The sequence below is a fragment of the Varanus komodoensis genome, unplaced genomic scaffold (assembly GCF_004798865.1).
Source record: "Varanus komodoensis strain SLA01 unplaced genomic scaffold, ASM479886v1 scaffold3, whole genome shotgun sequence".
Taxonomy (NCBI): domain Eukaryota; kingdom Metazoa; phylum Chordata; class Lepidosauria; order Squamata; family Varanidae; genus Varanus; species Varanus komodoensis.
Genome location: NW_025335761.1, coordinates 32,867,422 through 32,888,168, shown reverse-complemented (window position 1 = coordinate 32,888,168; position 20,747 = coordinate 32,867,422). Strand labels below are relative to the sequence as shown.

Here is a 20,747-nt window from a genome sequence, read left to right as displayed (position 1 = left end):
TTTTTATCCACCCTGATTTGTTTTCTTTCCACACAAGTTTAAACATTTCTTTTTATATAACATTCATATGCAAATAGTTAAGATTTTTGTGTGGAGTACTCTTCATGCATGCGCTTTTGCAAACAGCTTCCCCAACCGAATTCATTTTAACATGTGCACATTTCGTACTCATTAGTTGAGTTGAAGACCATTGCAAAATTCAGAGAAGTGTGAATTTCAAAAGATAACTGAATTTTGGCTTGTACAAATTGCAAAGAAGTGAATTTCATTTTGCGTATAGGTTTACAGTGTGACATTCACTAAGTTGCAATAATCTTAGTTATTTAACTTGTTTCAAATTGTTTTTTAAATGTTTATAGTAACATTTCATGATTTTTATTGATATCTCTATTTGATATTTCATTTTATAATTTGTTATAAACTTCCCAGAGAACTTGAGCTACTTGGTATAGAAACAGAATAAATAAGTTCCCCATAAAATATGAACAAAACAACTTGTTCCCCCATCTCTAAGAAATGTCCGTGGATGGTAATGAAGAAATGATAACTAGGATCAGTAACTGTAGTTAATCTAGAATTTGCCTACAGAATTGCCAGGAGAATACAGCCTAGTAAATCTAACATGGCGCCAGTAACTTTAACTGCAGCAAGCTGCCAGAGTCAGAAATATTCAACGTATGATGGAAAGCAAGGGGCTTCTTGCTCTGTTAATGACAGCTTTTCTTCTTGTTCTACAGATGGGCCTGTAGATAAACAGGTCAGTTAAGTTGGGAGAGTCAACAAAACATTTGCCAGAAATATTTGAAAGGCATGTGCTCCTGTATAGGAACAGGATGTTCTTCTATTGATGGTAAGCTTACCCACGGCTAAAGGGAATCTCCATTTTCAGAAGTGATATACTATGACTATCATATGATGGGAACAAAAATGGAGGAAGACTACTACTCTCATTCCCTGGTGTGCATTTCCCTAAGACAGCTCCATGTGACAGTAGATGGGCTTTTGATTCAGCCTGGCAAAGGTGCTCTTGAGTTCAATCTATTTTAAGAAAAATAAGAAAACATGAAAAAACAGTTTCACCATGTTGACACTGACTGTAGAAATAATCAGGAGCATTGTTAGGCCTGGGTCCATGGGCTCCAGAATCTGAATTTATTTCCCAGTCCCTGGATCTATAAGTAAGAGTGCTGAGTATCCATGGGTGCCAATAGAAAATGTATTCTCTTGTCACTGAGGGCAATTTTAACAAGAGAGGGAAGGTTTAATGTTCTCCTTCTCATATGCTGCCATATTCCACCACACACTCTCACCCTGAACCACAATTAAACTTAGTGAAGAAAAAAAAATCCATCGGTTTGGGATAATCTGGGGCAGGGTGCAATTTAATTAAAGAAAGTATTATTTTTAATTGGTTAACTTGGCTTCCTGTGAAACATACAGACATTCTAATCATTGTTCTAAAGTCATATCTATTCATATACACAGAAGTGAAGATTTTATGTAGATTTGCATCCTACAGGTCTGACTCCTAAATATTTAAAGATCCTGGCAGCAAACTCTGGAAACAACCAATTTATAAATGCATTGAGAAGCTGAATTTTCACATAAATTACTTGAGAAAGTACCAATAACCAAACACAGAGGCTTTAAGCAGCAAGCTGCTGGCCAGAATATCAGACAAAATCTTTTGTAATCATCCCACTAAATGCAGGGTTGCATTCCCTAGATTTTTACATTGGTGACAACTTAACTGACCAGTGGCAAACTGGCGTAAACTTAGAGTATTCAAGTGGTGAATCTGTCCCGCTAACTTCAGGTCAACCTATATTCTATGGATGCAATTACAAAACCACCATTTCCTGAACAGAATTTGAGTAATCAGGTTTCATTCAGGAAACTCTGGAGATTAGGAAAACGGCATTCAGCCCTCAACCCACAGGCAAAACACGTATTTGACTATACGAAAGCAGGAGGGGAAAGCCTGTAACTTCCCTATATCACATTATCTGCTCTGTTCATTGAAAGGGCAGGATATAAACTAATTAAATAAATAATCAATCAGTACTAGTAGTTACACATGTATAAAGGCTCAGATATGCAACCAAATATCACTGGTGAGCAGGGAAGAGGATAAACATTTTTTTGGCATAGCAAGTAAAGGCAGGCTAGTTGCTTTCTGTTTTCACAGAGAATAATCACCAAGGCTGTGAACTGATCCAAGACTTTTCACCAATTGTTTGCCTTTTTATTAACAGATCCATTTATTGTTTAAATTTACATTTAGCAAAAACTTAACCTATTATTGAAACTTTAATCTAGAGGTGCTGTTTTCTTCTGTGATCCTGAAGAAAGTGTGAGAGGACTTAAAGCAGAAGCTACCCATTGTTAATAGAAAAAAGGCCATCTTGCATGCTATTTTTGTCATTGTCTGTACAACAGAGCATGCCAGTGTGGCATAATGGTTAAAGTGGTAGACCAGGCATCAGGAGATCCCAGGTCTAGTTCCCACTTGGTCCTGCAACTCGCTGGGTGACTTTGGGCCAGTCAGTGACTCTCAGCCTAACCTACCTCACAGGGTTGTTGAGAGGATAAATTGGGATATAACTTCCTTGGGATATAACTATAACAAATAAATAATCAAGCTGAACATACTTTAGCCTCAAAAATAAGCAAGCACATCCTTAATTTTCAAGGTTAAATAGGCTTTCACAAATTAAAATTGGCATTTGCCAAGGCTGAAATCTGTGTACACATTTAGTGAGCAAATCCCACTAAACACAATATATCTGGATTCTGAGTAGACACACATAGCATTGTGCTAGCTTAATAGTCAGCTTAATAGTCTATTGCAGTCTTCTCCACCTGGTTCCTTCCAGATGTTTTGCATTACAGCTCCTATCATCCCTAACAGGTGGTCATGATAGTATGGGCAGATTGGAATTGAATATATGGGGAGCACCAGGTTGGGGGTGGCTGGTCTATTGTTTGAAAGGATTAAGGGTTCAAGTCTTATAAATAGCTGCACAGAAGGGAGAGGAAATAATGCTGTTTATGTGATTAATATGCAACTTCTTTCTCTAAGTTTGCAAAGCACAATCCCCAAGGACTTGAATATGTGAGTGCAATCCTATGCATAAGTAAACATACATAGGATTATGCTGCAAATGTCTGCTGTCCAATTCTTTATTCAAATAGATGATGATGATAAGCACTGCAACAATCACTGTCATTCCTAAGGATGTACATAACTTGCTAAATCTATTCCATCAGTGTTCCATGCATTGTTAGGTGCCTTTCAATCTGTAATCTCCTCACTGATGGAATCAGATATTTTTTGAGAACTTGCATGAATTTGCCTTATGAAAATGCAAAAATCCCCCAAGCACACTTACATGCTTTAGCCAATGGTAGGAAATGCACATTTTTTGTTGTTCCTATTTTTTTAGAAGTAAATTTGTGTAAAAACTGCTCTGAAAGTCCACAGAATTCATACATGTTGGAAAAAGCCACTCTACTGCAGAATCCATGGGCCAGATTCATAGAAATCTGATTTGGAGAAATCTGTTGAATTTCTCCAACATCCCTAATAATATCTTCTAGGGTACTGCATCATGAAATATTTCCCCAAAGTAGTTAAGATTGTTCACAGCATGTAAACAGAAATTATAACTATCATGTAAACTTGTGTAGCTGAATGCCAACATTTTATATGAATGGATCTAGAGATTCCTCACTATCGGGTTTGGCTGATCGTTCTCCTTAGCATTTCTATCACACTTTTTCATGAGTGTTCTTATTTCAAAATCAACATGGAGTCTTTGTTGGTTTTGCTGCAACAGATGTATGCAACTCTCCTGCAGCAATGCTTATTTCAGTCATTCTTGCCACAGTACAAGGAGGGAGGCCAGTATTAGTTTCCACATATTATAGTGTTGGGTGTGGAGGAGGGCGTAGGGGAGGAGGCAAGACAGACCATTCAGTGTAGCTCAGCTGAAATTTGAATGGAAGACAGCATTTTGTGGCTCTAGTGTGTAAGCATACGCTTAACTATCTACACCAGTTAGAGTGTATATGAATTTTATAGCACATGCTGATGAAAGCACTTGTGTGTAGTAATCCTTTACAATGAACAGTAAAAAGAGACGCAATCTACCATCAGGACAGGTTCTGCATTTTGAACCACCAGGTTTTGTGGGGCTGTTTAAAAACTATTAAAAAGCTAAGAGGAAAAAAGCCATTATGCTGTGGTGACTATAGTGTTGGACTGAAACCTGGAATATCTGAGTTCTAGTATCTACTGGTCCTAAAGTCAGTGAGTGACTTTGGACCAGTCATTCCTTCTCAGCCTAACCTACTTCACAGATTGTTGTGAGGATAAAATGGAGTAGAGGACAACTATGTAAGCTACCTGAGTTGCATGCAAGAGAAGGTAATAGACATAAATGCAATATAATAATAATAGTTCAAGAAGCTCCTTCCCACACTTAATTTTATGAAATTTTATGTCCACTTACCTGGGAGTAAGCCTCAATGGGACTTAATTCTAGATAGACTGATTCTAGGTAAGACTTCATAGTAACAATAGAATCCTCTGCATATGTTCAGTGGTGCTTATTCAGTGTCTAGGATTGTTTTGGCTAGGGATGGAAAACCTATGGCTTCATGGAGGGAGGGTCCTCCTCCTCCTCTGGCCTGGTAGCTTCTTGTTTGGGTCCATCCCCTCTGCCCTTCAGGAAAATGCTTATATCGAGTCAGCAGTTCATCAAAGATATGTGCCTTTCCCTGTTTAATCCTAAGAAAGGATCCCCCTCTCAGTGTAACATAGAAACAGAGAGAATAAGAAGGGGCCTCCCAGGCCATCTAGTCTGACCCCGAGCTCCAGCCAGCTCTGCTCATGACATGTATTGAGCCGGAGGGAAGCACTTCCTGCCCATCAGCTACTGATAGGAGTTAAGTGTCATGCTTCCCCTGGAAGCGTTTTCTTCAGAGGAAGACCTAGCACCTTCAGCAGATGGAGTTCAGGACCTGCCAGGGCCAGAAGGCATCTAGCCTCTCAATAAGGGCTATATGAACCTACACACACTCCACTGGAAGAGGGGTATCCACTTCAGAGTCAAAAGAGGAGAGGACACACACACACACACACACACGTTTCCTGGAGCAATGCATACTGAAAAAGCAGAATAAAATTCTTGAACCCAAGAGATGTGCCCTGCTGCAGTGAAGGACTCCTTGGCAGTAAGGGACTCCTTAAGAAAAGGCTTTTTCCAAAAGTTCCTAATAAACCGCAGTGGATCCTGAGCACTATTTGACCACCTCTGCTTAAGAACAACAGCTGGAAGTTATAAAACTGTTTGAAAATATGTCTACCCTCATGTCTAGTTCTAGTCATGATTGTTCTAGAATGTCCAATTCTCCATTGGCCTGAACCTTTTGTGAATACACCTGGACTACCTTAGATTATGCCCCCTACTAAATTTTCTCAGCTGCAGTGATTTCCCAATTGCTCCATGGTCAGAATCTATCAGGACTATCATCTGGGCTGCTTACTGACCATCCTTTTTCCCTGAACTGTGTTTACTGCAGTGTCTTGTCTCTCTTGCTGGCTCTCTTGTCTCTCTGATCTGTGTAGAACTCCCAAGGATTTCTTGGTTATGTTCTTGGTCTGCTGCTCAAAACCGAGCCTTGGGAAGGCAGGACAGTAAGCGCTTTCCTCTGTAGGGCAGCAGAAGCAGGCTCAGGAAGCTGTTGAGCAATTCAGTCTTGTTGATTTCTGAGCCTTTGTCCTGCTTACTTCTTAGCAGACATGCAGAGGTCTGCACCACTTCCTTGTGAGTACACAAGATACTTGTGCTTAGTTCTAATTAAACATGCAAAATCTTGGTGTTTGGGATATTACCTGAAAGGGGTGGTAAGTGATTTAGTCCTGCTAACGTATGAGCAGCATGCAAAGGCTTGCCCAGCACTTTTGTAAGCTAACATGCTACTTGGTTTACTGAGGAGATATGCTTCCTCCTACAAATAGGTAATAATTTGAACTTGGAAAGGGGGAAATTTCCAGCTCTACCTACTTTACTTTGAGCCCCATCTGCCTCTAGAATGCAAAGGCCAAGAGCTTTTCTGAAATAAAATAAGACCAAGAAAAATCCCTTCCTCTGGTTTGGATGGAATCCACAGAACAGAGAGCTGGCATTATCCCCCTACAGACTGAGACAAATAAAAGTGAATTCTCAACAGGCCTGGTTGCACATGTATGAACTGCAGCTAATGAGAATGAAACAAGGCGGACATTGGTTCCTTGTATTCAACCTAATGCTGTTATGAGCAAGCTGAAGTTCACACATTTCTATAACCCCATATAATCTTTCAGCCATGATAATTGTACTTTTTATCGCAGCCTAATGTAGTCTGTATTACACTGTACTGAGATAAGTCTGTTCGTGCTATAAATTATGTAAACCATGAAAATCCCTCTTTAAACTTTTTTTCATCCACTAGGTCCAAGGCCACTTCATCCCCAGGTCAGACCAGATCTATTCCATCAGCTATACCAGCCCTGGAGCTAGGGGTGTCCTTTCAATCTGCATGCTTTGAAAATTCCCCATTCACTATCCCATCTGTGATTCAGGGGTTCAGTCTGAGAAACTTGTGATCATGTTTAAAAATGCATATTTTTGGATGATGAGCACTTTGATTAATGAAGGGGGGAGGGTGCACATTTGAAAAATGTGTGCTTTTCCCATTTGTACAAACCAAAAACAGGTTGCAAATGAAATTGGGAATGAACCAATCTAATCTCCAGAGTGAAGTTCCAAGAATTTTAGTGAATTTGTACATTCCTGGTTACCTTGAGCTGACAAAGTTCCTCTCCATCACACACAACCTTATGAATGGTGTTAGTGATGGACATTAAATATACATGGAAATAGCAACATAGCAAAACTGCTCACTCACCTTGTCAGGTGAGTAAGCAGGACCTGGGATTGACAAATACCACTCTACTCAGAAATCAACACAACTTATAAATGGAACCAGTTCATGGTGACTCCAGAGGGATCAAAATTCAACTAACCTAACCAGCATGCAAGCCACTGACTTCTCAACTAGATAGTTACTGAGTCATTCAGCTGGTTCAATATATTTTTTTTCAGTGAAAGAGCAAGAACAAGAAAATGAGAAGTACACTGCTTAAAATCCAAGTATTTCAGTGTAGTGATCTCTATGGATTATACCAGGAATTCTTAAACTGTATTCCTACAAGTCCTGAGATCCCCGGATTGACAAGCGTCTCTGTGCTCCTTGTTTATCATTCCCCTTCTCCCTCTGAAATTCAGTTGCAGAAGAGTATTGGGTAAATTCTAGAATGTCCTCCAAGAGTGTATCACAGAATGTAATGCACAGGACATGAGATCATAGGAGACTAATCAGTCTAAAAAGGTCACACAAGGGTAGAAAATCTGAAAGCCACAGGGTTCATGAACAACAGGCACCCTTACAGAGAAGAATTCAGTGAAGACCCAGACAGAATTCACAGAATTCTGGTGAAATATTGATATATTCTTGGCTTGAAATGCCGCTAAGTCCCTGGAGGTGAGATAGGGTGGGGGCCTGGTCTGTCCCTATAGCCCAACTCATCTAAGCCTGGCACGTCCAGCTATTAAGACTACAACTCTCATCATCTCTAGCTCAGTGTGACAAGGAGGATGGTGCGCATTGTAGTCTAACACATCTAGAAGGTGGAAATGACTACAATATACATACATGTAAATATATGGTAAGTAGGCATGGCAGCATGGTGTACTGCAATGTAGACCATGGTGCCTTTTCCAGCCTGAGATCATTCCATGAAATGATGTCAGTGGAACTAGAAAACACACTAAAATACCATTGAGGGGAAAAGGGTTTACTTAAAAGTGACAAGCATTGGGGTCAACCAACTACAGCGTAATAATGAAGGCACAGTGCTTGACCTGGAATGCAGATTGTTTGCAATAATAGCACTGAAACACTATATAGATGATACAGATCTGCAGGTCTTTTCAAGTTATGTTAGACGCAACTGAAATTATTTTTAAGTTCCCTGCTGCATTAAAAATTTAAAACCTGGTAAACACATATTTTGACAACCAATCTGGAATAGTAAAATATCAATAATTTTTGTAATCTAAATAATTTTCAGCAAATAAAAGCAAGGGCTCCAAACAGTTATCACCACACTAACAACATAAAAGCATGCTTGTACTCAGAGCTGAATAGTATCACAGAAGAAACTACTCTGTTTTAAACAGGGTAACCAAAAGCTGATTCAATACAGTGATCCGTTTAGTGACATATTGTTACAGATTGCTATCAGCAGCAGCAGTAACTTTTAATCCCTTCCTTCCTCCAAAGAGCTCAAGGGAGTGGGTGGCATACCAGGGTTACTCCATTTTGTGAAATGTTTAAGTAGTATCAGCCAGTTGCAGTTAGATTATGCCCTGAATTTATCACCTGTGCAAAAGCAGGTTGGAGAATTGGGCAATTTTATATTTGGAATGCTATAACCCACACAAGCAAGAGTGGTTAACGAGCCAAAAAGCAGATCTGCTTCTACTTTTATTATTACATGACATTTGTATACTACCAAAGCTCTCTCGATGGTTCACCCATCCAAATTTCAACCAGGCCAGACCCTACTTAGTTTTCAAGATTACGCAGGATCAGGAACTTCAGGCTATAATGCATACAGCTGCAAAGGGCCAGCAGGCTTAGGATAGCATGACTGCTGCTACTTCTTCGCTGGCTACCTTGAGATCTGAGATCTGTCGAGTAGGTGGGCAGAATTATCCAAAGCAAGTGAGAACAGTAGTGTAAAGAGGTCATTTTAGATTCTGGATTTAATGGTCTTATGGGGTAAAACAGGGTTGCTTTACATGATCATGTGTATTATTTCATTTGTGAACCACACAACTAAAATTTCTCTTCTCCCCATCCTGATTCCATACTGCTTCTACATCCCTGATATATCAAAATTAGAACAACAACATCATTTTCAGTCCTGCTTTTGTTTTTAAAGAAAAATATACTGAACAACTGCATTTCTATTTTAAACTTGAATAAATCACAGCACCATCAGGCAGGAGCAGTGCTAAATACTGAAAAGATTTTTGCAGGACAAAAAATGCACATATCTGCATATGCCAATTTACACATGTTCTATCTGTGTGCATGTGTATCCTATCCCCCAAGGCCATCTGTTTGTAAAAAGGAATGCATGGGCATGGAAGAGGTGGGCATTTGCTTTCAGGGGAAAATATACTCAGGAAGAAAGATTCAAGTAGTGGTGGCGGAACCACAGCAGGTGAAGTGCATGCAAGCAAAAAGCCAGCTAATTCGGAGGGATCAAGTACAACAGACATCACCAGGGCTGCTGGACCTTTAGTTCAGCAAGTGTTCCTGGACAGAAGCTCATGGACAACCAGAAATTTGAGGCACCAGCTGTAGTGGGTCAGCCCTAACAATGCCTCTATCATCATAACCACAGAGATAAAAGTAAGCTTCCTTCTGTTGGCCTGTTGCTTATCGGATAAAACAGGGTTGGCCTGTCACGAAACACATTGTATTGTCTGTTTAATGATCTGCCGACAAACTTTGCCCATTAGGCAAAACAGAGATAAATAACTTGGGAATAAGCACTATTACAGAAATGTATACAAAGTAAAAAGTAGAAAAAAATAACATCAGTAGCCATGTACCTGCCCAGCTATATCATATTGTTCTAAGAAAGGAAGAAAGGAAGAAAGGAAGAAAGGAAGAAAGGAAGAAAGGAAGAAAGGAAAGGAAAGGAAAGGAAAGGAAAAGAAAAGAAAAGAATGCAAAAGCAATGTCATTCCTGGTGGCCCTGCAATGCCCATGCCAGCCTAGCTGGGGAAACCCGTTTGCCACTGAGCTGTTACTTCAGGGGCCCTGAGCTGTGGGCCCCTGGATTTTGGCTCTTAGGTCCAGACTGGTTGCACCACTGAGTGGAAGCAGCAAGTTAGATGGAGGTTTAAGAGAGAGGGTCTATTCAGATAACAAGTTAAGTGATGCCTTTCATAATTAATGTGCAAAGGAACAAGGTAGTACATTGTGAAATTCCACTGGTTCCAAAGTGAACATGCAGCAGGCGATTAACAGGGTTCAGCCTGTTTACTCAGAAGTAATTCTATCAGCATTCACTAGGAGTTACTCCCAAGCGAAAATGCTAAGGAAGTAGATTCATCCGGGAGCACTCCAAACTGAACACAGTGGAACTTATTTCTGAGTAAATAAGTTGCAAGTCTCTTCTGTTTAAACCAAGAAGAATTCAGAATGCTTCGTTAAATGGAGCACAAAGGGAGTGGCATGTTATCCAGTTTGTACATGTTGTAGTCATTTGTTTACCATCTACCAACCACAGATCCAGTTTGCACATAATGGCTGGGGCAAGAGAGGAGCATTTTGCAGTGGGGTAACAGTTCCTACTTCTCTTCACTCCTCCCTCCCTCCCTCTTTCTCAACCAAAGGAGGCCATCATTGAATGGTATCCAATATTAACCCTTGTTAGAGCGGACCTACTGAAATGAATGAGGCACAAGCCCATTCTGGTCCATTTTAGGGAAAACTAATGAAAATAAAGGGAGCCATTGATATGGGACGAGCGGGTTACTTAGCTGTACTGCAGGCCAAATTGGGCCTTTTGCACTCAGTGGAGCAATTTCTGAAGCACATCGAAGTAAAGCAAAGGTCCCACGCCACAGAAAGGCACTGGGCCTCCAAACAACGGGTCACTGGTACATCCGGGTCTTCGAAGCCGCGTAGGCCCAGAAAGTAAGGCCGCAGGCCGGCGGGCTGCAGCAACACCGGCCCATTCGCCCCCCACCCCCGGCGCTCTGTGCGCGTGTGCATGAGAGAGCGTCTGCCTGCCTGCCTGCAACATACAACTATTGTCTGAAGGTTGCCTCGCTTGTCCTGCGGAGACCAGCCCCAAGAAGCAAACAACCAGAGGGCAGAAAGCGCTCTTGCGAGGGCGAGTCGCTGGTCGGCTGAGGCGAGGCCAAGGAAATCCCAGCTAAGCTTACCCGAGGGATGCGGGGAGCGCTACTCTCAGCCAGGGCTGAGGAGGCCAAAGCGCGGTCATCGCGGCGCTCTCACAGCCAGGCCCTCTCGGCCAGGAGCCCGGGGGCGTCTAGATCAGAGCCGTCCATCTTCCGCGCAGACCTCTCCTCCTCTTTCGCCCGGCTGCGACGATTTGCACGTCTCACGAGCCCTTTGGGCTTCCTAATTAAATCAGTCTTTCCATCCCACCCACAACCCGCGCACGTCTCCGTCCTGAGTACAAATCAACGCCGAAATCCTGACAAGCCGCGGGTTCCCTACCGCGCCCCCCCGCCGCGGCAGCCGCAATCCGAGCTCTGAAGCTCGCTGGTTCGTTTCAGCATCCGCGGTGCCGCATGAAGAGGAGGCACGATCTGCTTCGGGGCGCTAGTTTTCAAGTCTATGGGCAATGGCGCCGATGGGAGGTTTCGGGATAACCCCAGAAAAATCCCTCGACCGGAGCTTGGCCTCTCACAAAATCCCCCCTCCTCCCAAAATCGGGATGTCCTCTCCTACCCAAATTTTTGATCTGCCTTACTGTCAAGAAAATTTTGCCTAGTATGCCTGCGAGTCGTCCAGGCATACTCCGCCTAACCAAGTCAGCAAATTCCCACCCCAAGGGGATACACTCTGAAGCAAATGCCGCTGACTTCAAAGGCATGGGATCCCAGATAAGTGGACGTAGGACTGCAGGCATAAAGCAAAGTCCTATGCATAAAGGGGGCCCCTCCCTACATATTTCTATGGGGCTTAGTCCCAGTGAGGATGCACTTTGGGCGTGCAATCCGAAAGAAATCCACTAAGAGCTGTGAGCCCAGGAGAACAGAGTGGGGAGCTACAATACTACGCACCAGAAGATAGGAGGCCGCCGCAGTGGACTCGATTACTTGATTCCGGGTAAACATGCATAGGATACAGCTGCAAACTCCGAGTTCTAAATTGCTGCCTCTGAACCCAAGGGGGCACCCCCAACCAGAGAAACAAGTCACTAAGATCAGAATGGGACATGCTTTCTAGGAAGCGAGTTCACAACAAAGCCTTCGATTTCTCCCAATTCAGGGGAAGCGTCCAAAGCAGTTTGCAATGCAGTACGGGGTCGCGCAGGTCTAAGGAGTGGCGTGGCAGAAGGAAGAATACACGTGCGAGCTCCCACCCACCCACCTCCAAAAATAGGCCGTGCCGGAGTTTATGGGCTCACTTGAAAGCAATTATTTGGATCCTGGCTTTACTGTTTGACTGGCTTTGGAGCGATTTTGGCGTTGATCCGGAAGCAGCCTAGATCGATGGTCTCTCCAGTTTGAAATAGTTTTCCTTTAGTTCTGGCAGGAATTAGGAAGCTCAAAACGGATACTGCTAGGTCAGCGTTTTCGAACTTTCAGCTGTCACCACCACCAGCCATTCCAGCAGGCTGTACAGGGGAAGATGAGAGGGAAGCGGAACCATTCATTCCACCAGCCCTGCTGAAAGGCGACCCCCGCTTTCTTTCTCCTCTTCCCATCCCATCCCTTCTTCCTTTCATATCCCGTCACTTTAATCTGTCGGCTTGCAGGCAGGCAGGGAAGGCCCCTCTTGTTTTATAGATCCCGTTTCTGACTGCAGTGTGGAATAAAAATGTTTTACCTAAAGACACAAACGCCCTTCTTAAGGGAAATTTGTTGCAAAAAAAGGAGACTGCAAGATCTAATGGAGAGGAGGGCGACTCCACGTGCCTTTCCCCTCGGCGTGCCACCCCCACATCTTTCTGGGCCTTCCCACCGGAAGGGCGCTTGCCCTGTGCCAGAGACCTCCAGCCCGGCTTCCTTGCAGGCAATAGGCGACGTCCCCCTTACCTGGCTGTACTTGGCCTCTGGTTCCAGCGAGCCCTTGTCCAGGCCGTTCACCGCTACGTGCTGAGCGGCGGTCGCGAAGCCGCTTCTGCTGAGGGTACCCCACTCTTCCACCTTGGGGCTGTGATAGGGCGAGCTGTCGCTAACTGCGGGCAAACACAGGACAAAGGCGGTGAGGGGGCAGCAGCTTTCTTTGGGAAAGCGAGCTCCAGCGGTCTCCATTTACGCGCGGCCGGTATTCGCAGGACTAAAACTCGGCTGCGCGCGCTTGGCGATGCCCAGGAAGGGCCAGGCGCGCCCGCCGAACGAACCCCGGTGCTTTGCACGCCCTTCCCGTGCCATTAAAAGCCAGCGAGGAAGCATCACAACCGACCCTTGCCTGGTAACATCACACTCCCAAAGGTCTCCCCAGTAAAAACAAGCGGAGGCTTACATTTACACCTCGTCGCGTTTACTCGAAAGTAAGTCACACTCCTTTCCAGGAACGGCCTTCCGACTCTGCGCATTCATTTGAATGCCCGACCGGATCTGTTGCTCCTGCTACTCTTGCCTGGGGCCAAATCCTTTTGGAATCAAACAGGATTTGAGGAAACCTGGATTTGAAGATTCCAAGGAAAGCTGCTTGGGAGCGGCTTTTAAAGAGAGAAGAGGCAGTGCGCCATTCCTTGAGCTCAAAAATCGTTTTCTTAGGAGTTATGAAACGAATCAAATAGGATAGCACTGATAATCCAGATGGAGATTTTCGGGTACTCAGAATTAACTTGCATTGTTTGCAACGGACCTGTAGTCGTATTCGGGTGTGTGGCCCCAGCCTGCCCACATTTAAAGTAAATCGCTGTGTTCACTGAGGTTTCACTCTCAGAAAACTGGGAAGTTAGCAGCAGCAGTGGCCTCCTCTGCATAGTTACTCGGGAGTGAGTCCCAGTACGTTCAGTGATGTTCAGTGATGACCGTACTGGAGTAAGCGTGCTAGTTTGCACAGAATTACAGTGTCTGTTGGAGCTGTTTGATTCCAGAAGCAGTTTACTTCTGTATCATACGTTTCCAATCAGGGTTAGGTCCCTCGAATTTCAAACTTGGTTCGAACTGAGGCTCCAACACAACAAAAAGCATTTACTTCTAAGAGAACCAATATGATACAATGGATCCGGGTTCCAGTCCCCCTTTGGACATGAAACTCACTGAGTGACTGTGGGCCACTATCGTACTTCATAGGGTGGCCATGAGAATAAAACAGAGGAGGGTTATGCAAATGCCTTTGGTTTCTCACAAGAGGGGGGTACAAACGTAATGATAGTAAATAAACCTGTTTAATCCACTGAAAGCAAGCACTTAGTGCTGCAATCCAGGGTATGCTTACTTTAAGTTCCATTGAACACAGTGGATTGCAGAGGATTGCTCTATAACCTATACAGTCGGGCTGTAGCTGGGTTCTCTCCTCACCATCAATATATAAATATCAATATTAAAAAACAAAACCCAAAAAGATTTCCAGGATGTGCTTCCAAAGAGACATGTACTGGATTGAACTGTGAGTGTGAAAAAGGAAATTCTATCAAAATACACAACTCTTATTCATCCAGGAATATGTAATCTGTTATCTTTCAGATGTTCTGAATGTCAGCTCCTACCATCTGACTATTGGCCATGCAGGTTGGGGCTCATAGGAGTTGTAGTTCAAAACATCTGGAGGGCATCACCTTGTTTACCTCACATAGAATCAAGGTGTTGTTTTACACCAGCAAGTAAATTGCTGTGTACAAGAAGAAACCCTCCAGCCCTCCCTCAAAGTAGAAAGGGTGGCTGGGCAGGAGGCAGAATAAGGTGCCCTGATACCAACCTTAATTTTCCTGGTTGCTTACAAAAGATGCTACACTTGCTCGATCTGTTAAGGCACTGCTCAGCTAGCCAAGAGTGCAGTGCTGGTGCCTTATCATGAGACCATGACAATGTAGTCTTGCTTTGTCAAGATAAAAAACAAAGCAGAAGCCAACAGCCACTTCAATGAACCATGGATGTGGGTAAGTCAACCACAGTGTTCATCTAGTTAAAAAAAAGGGGGGGGGAGTAGCTCTTGCAAGCCTGAATCCTGCCTACTGCAGATCTATATTAGCCTTCAAGAAGAATTTAAGCTGTAAAACTTCAGGTGCTCACCAGAAGTAACCGAGTCTACAATCCTGCCTTGAGACCTTACAGAAGAATGGGCATGGAGTGGCCAACAAAAAGACTTGAACGTCAAGGAAATGTGATACGGATGGAGCTGTGACCCTCCCTCAGCTTCCCAATGAAAACCAATGAGCATGTATCTCAGGCATTTAAATTCCCCAAATAGGGGCAACCTTCCTTTTTACCTCTTGTTTGGACCATTTGAAAACCATGTTATACTCCTGCATGGAAATTTGATTGTAGTTCTGCAAATGTATCTCTATATTGCTCATAAAGGTGCTGGGTCTACAGGGAGGAAGCTGTGCAGCTCACCATTAGTTTTGTCCTCAAAGGAGTTAGGGTGAATTTAAACTTATTCTAATTCAATTGAATGTCACAGTACAAGGTACACCCAATTCCCATTTATTTTAATGAAAACTATTTTTGACTTTCTACTATGGATGGTATATAAAATAACTTTGGATTTCCCCTTCATCTAAGGCTGCCATTTATGATGGGGCCAACTGGAGTGGCCCTCTATTCATTCACTTTTAGTAATAAATTAGAACCAATAATCTATGATATATTTAATGCAATTTATATAATACCAAGAATTTGGGGGTTTCTGAAGGATTTCTTAAGCAAATTAATTCCTGCTCTTAATACACATTATGGTGACTGTGGTTTCATGGCTGAATTCACTTACTGCAGAGCAACCCAACTGATTTTAGTTGGTGCACCTAGAAAAGGTGGATCAAAGGCTTAGTTTGTGGCAAGGCTGAATTCAGTTTCCAAAGGAAGGGCAGAAATGCATGGAGAGAGATTCAAACCATTTGATCCTAATCATGTTATGTGCTGAAATTAAGTTTATTTAGGATAAATATGAATGGAAAGATCTGGCATTCCACCTTCCACACAGTTTTCAATGTCACCATTCCCCAAGTTATTTTATCCTAACATGAAAAAAAGAGAATTATAGACCCTAACTAGATTAAGACAGACTTCAGAATTGTTGAAATTCATCCATCATCCTCTGCCAGTGACAGCCACTAGGCAGTAATAACTACATTTGGCATAATTATTTCTAAAGTCAATTCTTGTAATATGCCACTTTTTATTTCTTGAAAAGATGGTAAGAGAGCCATATTGAATAAAATAACTCTTACAAATTACTATAGAGGTTTCTGTTCTAAAATAGAAAAGAAAAGCATCACTTTGAATATGGGCTGTTTGTAACACTTACCAGAAAGTGGAATTTTAATGCCTCCCAGCCCCTCTACTGCTTGGCTCCTACTGATAGCCAAAGAACCTACTTCCAGACATGACTATGAACCACTGCCTTTTACTATTCAGAGTGACCCACTGAAATCAATAGGGCTGCCAGCTGATGCTAGGCGATCTAAATGCAACGCTGAACATCTCCCAAGATAACTTGGGAGATTTCAATGGCAGAGCCCCATGAGCCAGATGAACAAAAGTACTTAGCTTCAAGGTGTAAAACAGAGTTGTAATATAATGCAAAAATTTCAGCTTTTATGAGTTCTGTGGGAATCTCAGGGTGTTGGGAGTGCAGGTGAGGAGGGGCATGTTGGAGATGAATGACCTAAAAGACACAGTAAAGAGAATGCTATGGATGTTTGACAAGGACACAAGGCCCTCACATTGCCCACAGCCACAGGTAGCAACCTGGGGTCCTTGCACATGCCAAGCAAGGGAATCCTTTTGGCTAGAGTTCCATCTGGCACAAGGGAGGAATTAGTCTAGCCACTGGCTTCTTCTCCTTTCTCTGGAAGCACTGTGTAGCTCACCGGGCACATGTCTAAAGTTGACTTAAGCAACAGAGCTGTCTCTCTCGCAAGCTCCCTTTTCTGCTGATCTCTCACTTTCCCATGAATAGGGGCTTCCTTTCGATGTCAGCAAGGTCAGCTTACCCTATAAATCAAGGGCAAGCAGCCCTCAGATGCTGCTTGCTAACTGGAGGGGGGTGAGGGGAAGCTGCGAAGAGATGTGTCATTCAGTCTTCACCCACTGGACTCCTACCTAGAAAGGAGGCCTTGGCCACTATGGTGTCAATAAACGAGGAAATCGAGCCAGTTCTCTCAGCTTCTCTTCAGCTCATGCTCTCCCCCACCCCTTCTTTGTTGGCTTGCCCCAAGTGCACAGCAAACATTTCCAAATAAAATAGAATAAAATAAAAATCCTCTCCACCCTGGAACAAAATGCAGATTACAAAATTAGTTTTTGAAGGATTGGCAGAATTTGCATAGCCCTGGAAAAGTCCCATGTAGAATCTTTAAAAATAATAAATTAGGTGAGAAGAAATATTGCCAGGTTTTTTGCCTTCAACAAGTAAAAGAATGCGAAATACATTTTAAAATAGAAGATTATTTTACTAACATTTTTTAAAAATAAAGTATAATAAAATTTGTGGGCCAGTTCATAGAGGTGTTATAGCAGAGGACAAACCAGAAAGATAAGCCAGCACCTAAACTAGACAGAAGTTTTTGTTTTCTTAAAATGGTGCTATATTTTTGCCTCAGTCATCCTATGAGCTTAAATTACATTATAATCTATGGGACTCCTAAACTGAGAGAGGGAGAGACTCATACTACAGGGTGGCTACACATAGGCAAATATTTGACTGAATGCATTTTAATTTGAGCTCACCATTAAGAACAATCCCCTCTCGCCTTTTTAACTACAAGTTTTTGAATTCTGCAGTCAAGTCAGTACAAGCGAATAGAGCAGCAAGCCCTCGGAAGGGGCTAAATGCTAGTTAAACATCAGTAGTTTCAGTTTTCTGGACCACCGCTTTAGAGGAAAACAAAGTGAAGCAGAAGAACGAAAGCAATTAGGTGACATTTGAACTTCCTGTCTGAGCAAATTTGGTCTGATTGCAAGAACTGGAGGTGGATTTGCCTGCAATTTCAAGGAGATGCCTTTCCTGAAGAATCCCTGACTTGAAAGCAAACAACATGCACAAAGGCCTGGCAGAAAAAGTCAGTATACCTGGCAACTTTTTGCGTGGTGGCAGCGGTGCATCTGTGCACATATGCAGTTTATCTCCTTAGCACGCAAATTATTTAACCGCATCAGATGCATCTAGTATAGCATATACTAAATAATATGTATACATGCACAGAATCACACACACAGTAACTGAGGACTTCATGCATCTGACAAAGTCTATAGCATCTTTAACTCTATTTATAGAAGATTATGGCACAATACAATGTCATAATAAAACTATTAGTTTTTAAGATGGCACAGGGTTTCTTATTCGTGGTAAAGGCATTTATATAATCATTATGACCTACAATTATATATTTGAAACGAAGTATAATGACTAAGGGTGGAGTTATGCCATATAAATGGGGACAACTTGGTTTTCCACAGATAATGGCAGCTAACATTAGCAGCAGTATTTCCAGCTGCACAAAAGGCTTGAGTGCAGTAACTTATAGTTGCCGGTAGCAGAGTAGAAATTGGTTACTGTATTGCTTACTCAGAAGTAAAGCCCAAGTTTGGGTGACTGACAGCTCAATGCTGTGCAGGTTTACTCAGAAATAAGTTCAATTTGGTTCAATAGATACATATCCAAAGTATTCCGCCTTAGATTTTAGCAGATTGGGTTCTATTTAAATTTGGAATTAAAGCTGCAATTCTATTCATCTATAATAAGGAGTAAATCCCATGGAACTCAGTGTGACTTACTTCCAGGCAAACACAAAGGATTGTTTTGTAGGATGGTTGAAATAAATTAAATAATACATATATTTTTAAATAAGTTCAATTCATATACAGTTTGTTACATATTAGCTTTCATGAATTTAATTTTAATTAGAAAAAATAATTTGAGGTAGTTTAAATTTGTGCCACATATATTTCTTGGTAACAAGCAATGTAAAATGTGCACGCACCGAATTGACATTTATTATATGAGGCATATCAGATGTCACAGAGGAGGAATCTGTTCCAATATTACAGCATCTCACATACTATATGCATGTGAAATAATGGATTTTCATGAAAACCACATTTCTGGGGAGACATGCTTGTGATTCATTTTGGCTTTGTCAAGAAAGCATTTCAGTTGTTACCTCCTCTTTGGCTAAATGAGAAACTTATTTTAGAGCTAAAAAAGTAAGCCATGCCAAACCATGAGAAACATTCCAATTTTCACAGGGCAGCAATAACTTTCTTAGAACCAACCAAACTGTCAGCCAGAATTAGAGATCTCCAGGTCTACTTATCAAGCACGATGTGCCAGCTAAAAAAGTAAAAAATAATTTTGAGAGCAGTGACATACTTGTAAGCATGTCCCTCCGACAGCAGTGAAGCCTATTTTTAAAAGACAGAGACTAAAATACTTATCCCTAACACTTCTCGGGGAAAAGCTTCACATTTGTAACCTACTTTAATTGCATCATGCAAAATAGCACAAGCTCTCATTTTGCATCTTGGCCACGGTAGACTGTTGGAAGTGGAACCAGGGGAGGCTTCTGCAAGGGTAGGGGGAAATGCAGCACCCCTCCCCAGTGGCAGGAGGCTGAAGGCGGAGGAGGGCCTTCTTGGTCTGGCCTCTGGCCCTAGCCGGGGGTCTCCAGCGTTTGCTTACCTTGGTCTGTTATGGACCGGATGCCTAAGATGTCGGTGACGGAGTGGGAGGAGGGCCAGGTCCGGGGCATGTGGACGGCGCTGTGCAGAGCCGGCACGCCCGGCGGGCTGGGCCCCTTCGCGCCGGCCCCGCCGATGGAGCCGGAGTAGGAGTAGAGGTGGTTGTAGGGCAGCGCGGTCTGCGGGGCCGCCTGGTGGTGCTGCTTGTAGGTCTCGTAGTGGCTCTGCTGCGAGAGGTTGCCGATCTTGTTCCGCAGGATCCGGCTGATGGAGCTGACCGAGGGCACGTTGTACTTGTCGCACACGCCGTCGGCCAGCAGCCGGTCGCGGATCTCCCAGGCGAAGATGCCGGGGTCCCGCTGCTTGTAGGTCCGGATGTGCTTCACCACCGTCGGCGTGGTCACGCGCGGCTTGCTGCCCCCGATGGCCCCCGGCAGGATGGAGCCCGTCTCGTTGTAGCGGGCCAGGATCTTGCTGACACAGCCGTGCGAGACGCGCAGCTGCCGGCTGATGTCGCACGGCCGGATGCCCAGCTGGGCTAGTTCCACAATCCGGAGCCGGATGGCGTTGGGCAAGGGGCGCCCGTTGACGAAGACCCCGCCGAGCTGGTTCACCTCCCCGAAGGCCGGCTCTGCAAGCAACGAGACGCACCGACACGTGGGACTCGCGCACTCGGGCGAGCGGCGCTGCCCCCGCTGGGCCGCGAGAGGCGAGAAAGCCCCGCCGAGCCCGCGAGCTGCCTGCCTGCCTGCCTGCCGAGCCGAGCCAAGCCGTGGCAGGCCCCGGGCTGCAAGCCACCGGCTCGGAAGCAGGACCTTCGCCCGGGTCAAAAGCCGGAGATCCGCTAACAGTGCGGCCCGCTGCCAGCTCCAACACGGCCGATGGAAGATGCAGTCGCAGGTACCCCTACCAGGGCGCAATCCTGTTGGACTTTATGGGATTCGCCTCTCCATTAAACTACAGCCAGGACCGGGCTGCGCGTCTTTTCGCGCCGCAGCCGTTCAGCCTCCCTGGTGCCTTTTGCAAGAAACGCGAATATGTTCTTTCAAAGCCGTCTCATCAGAA

At 43.7% G+C, this 20,747-nt stretch overlaps 1 protein-coding gene across 1 annotated transcript in view; it reads right to left on the bottom strand.

The window, feature by feature from the left end:
* The window catches only part of PAX9 (paired box 9), a 43,844-nt gene that overhangs the window by 20,614 nt on the left and 2,483 nt on the right, over positions 1–20,747 (bottom strand). Inside the window, exons 3-4 of the mRNA XM_044435774.1 lie at positions 19,684–20,604; positions 12,924–13,066 (exon numbers count right to left, since the gene is read on the bottom strand). Coding sequence (XP_044291709.1) covers positions 12,924–13,066; positions 19,684–20,604 — 1,064 coding nt within the window. The remainder of the gene's footprint in view (positions 1–12,923; positions 13,067–19,683; positions 20,605–20,747) is intronic.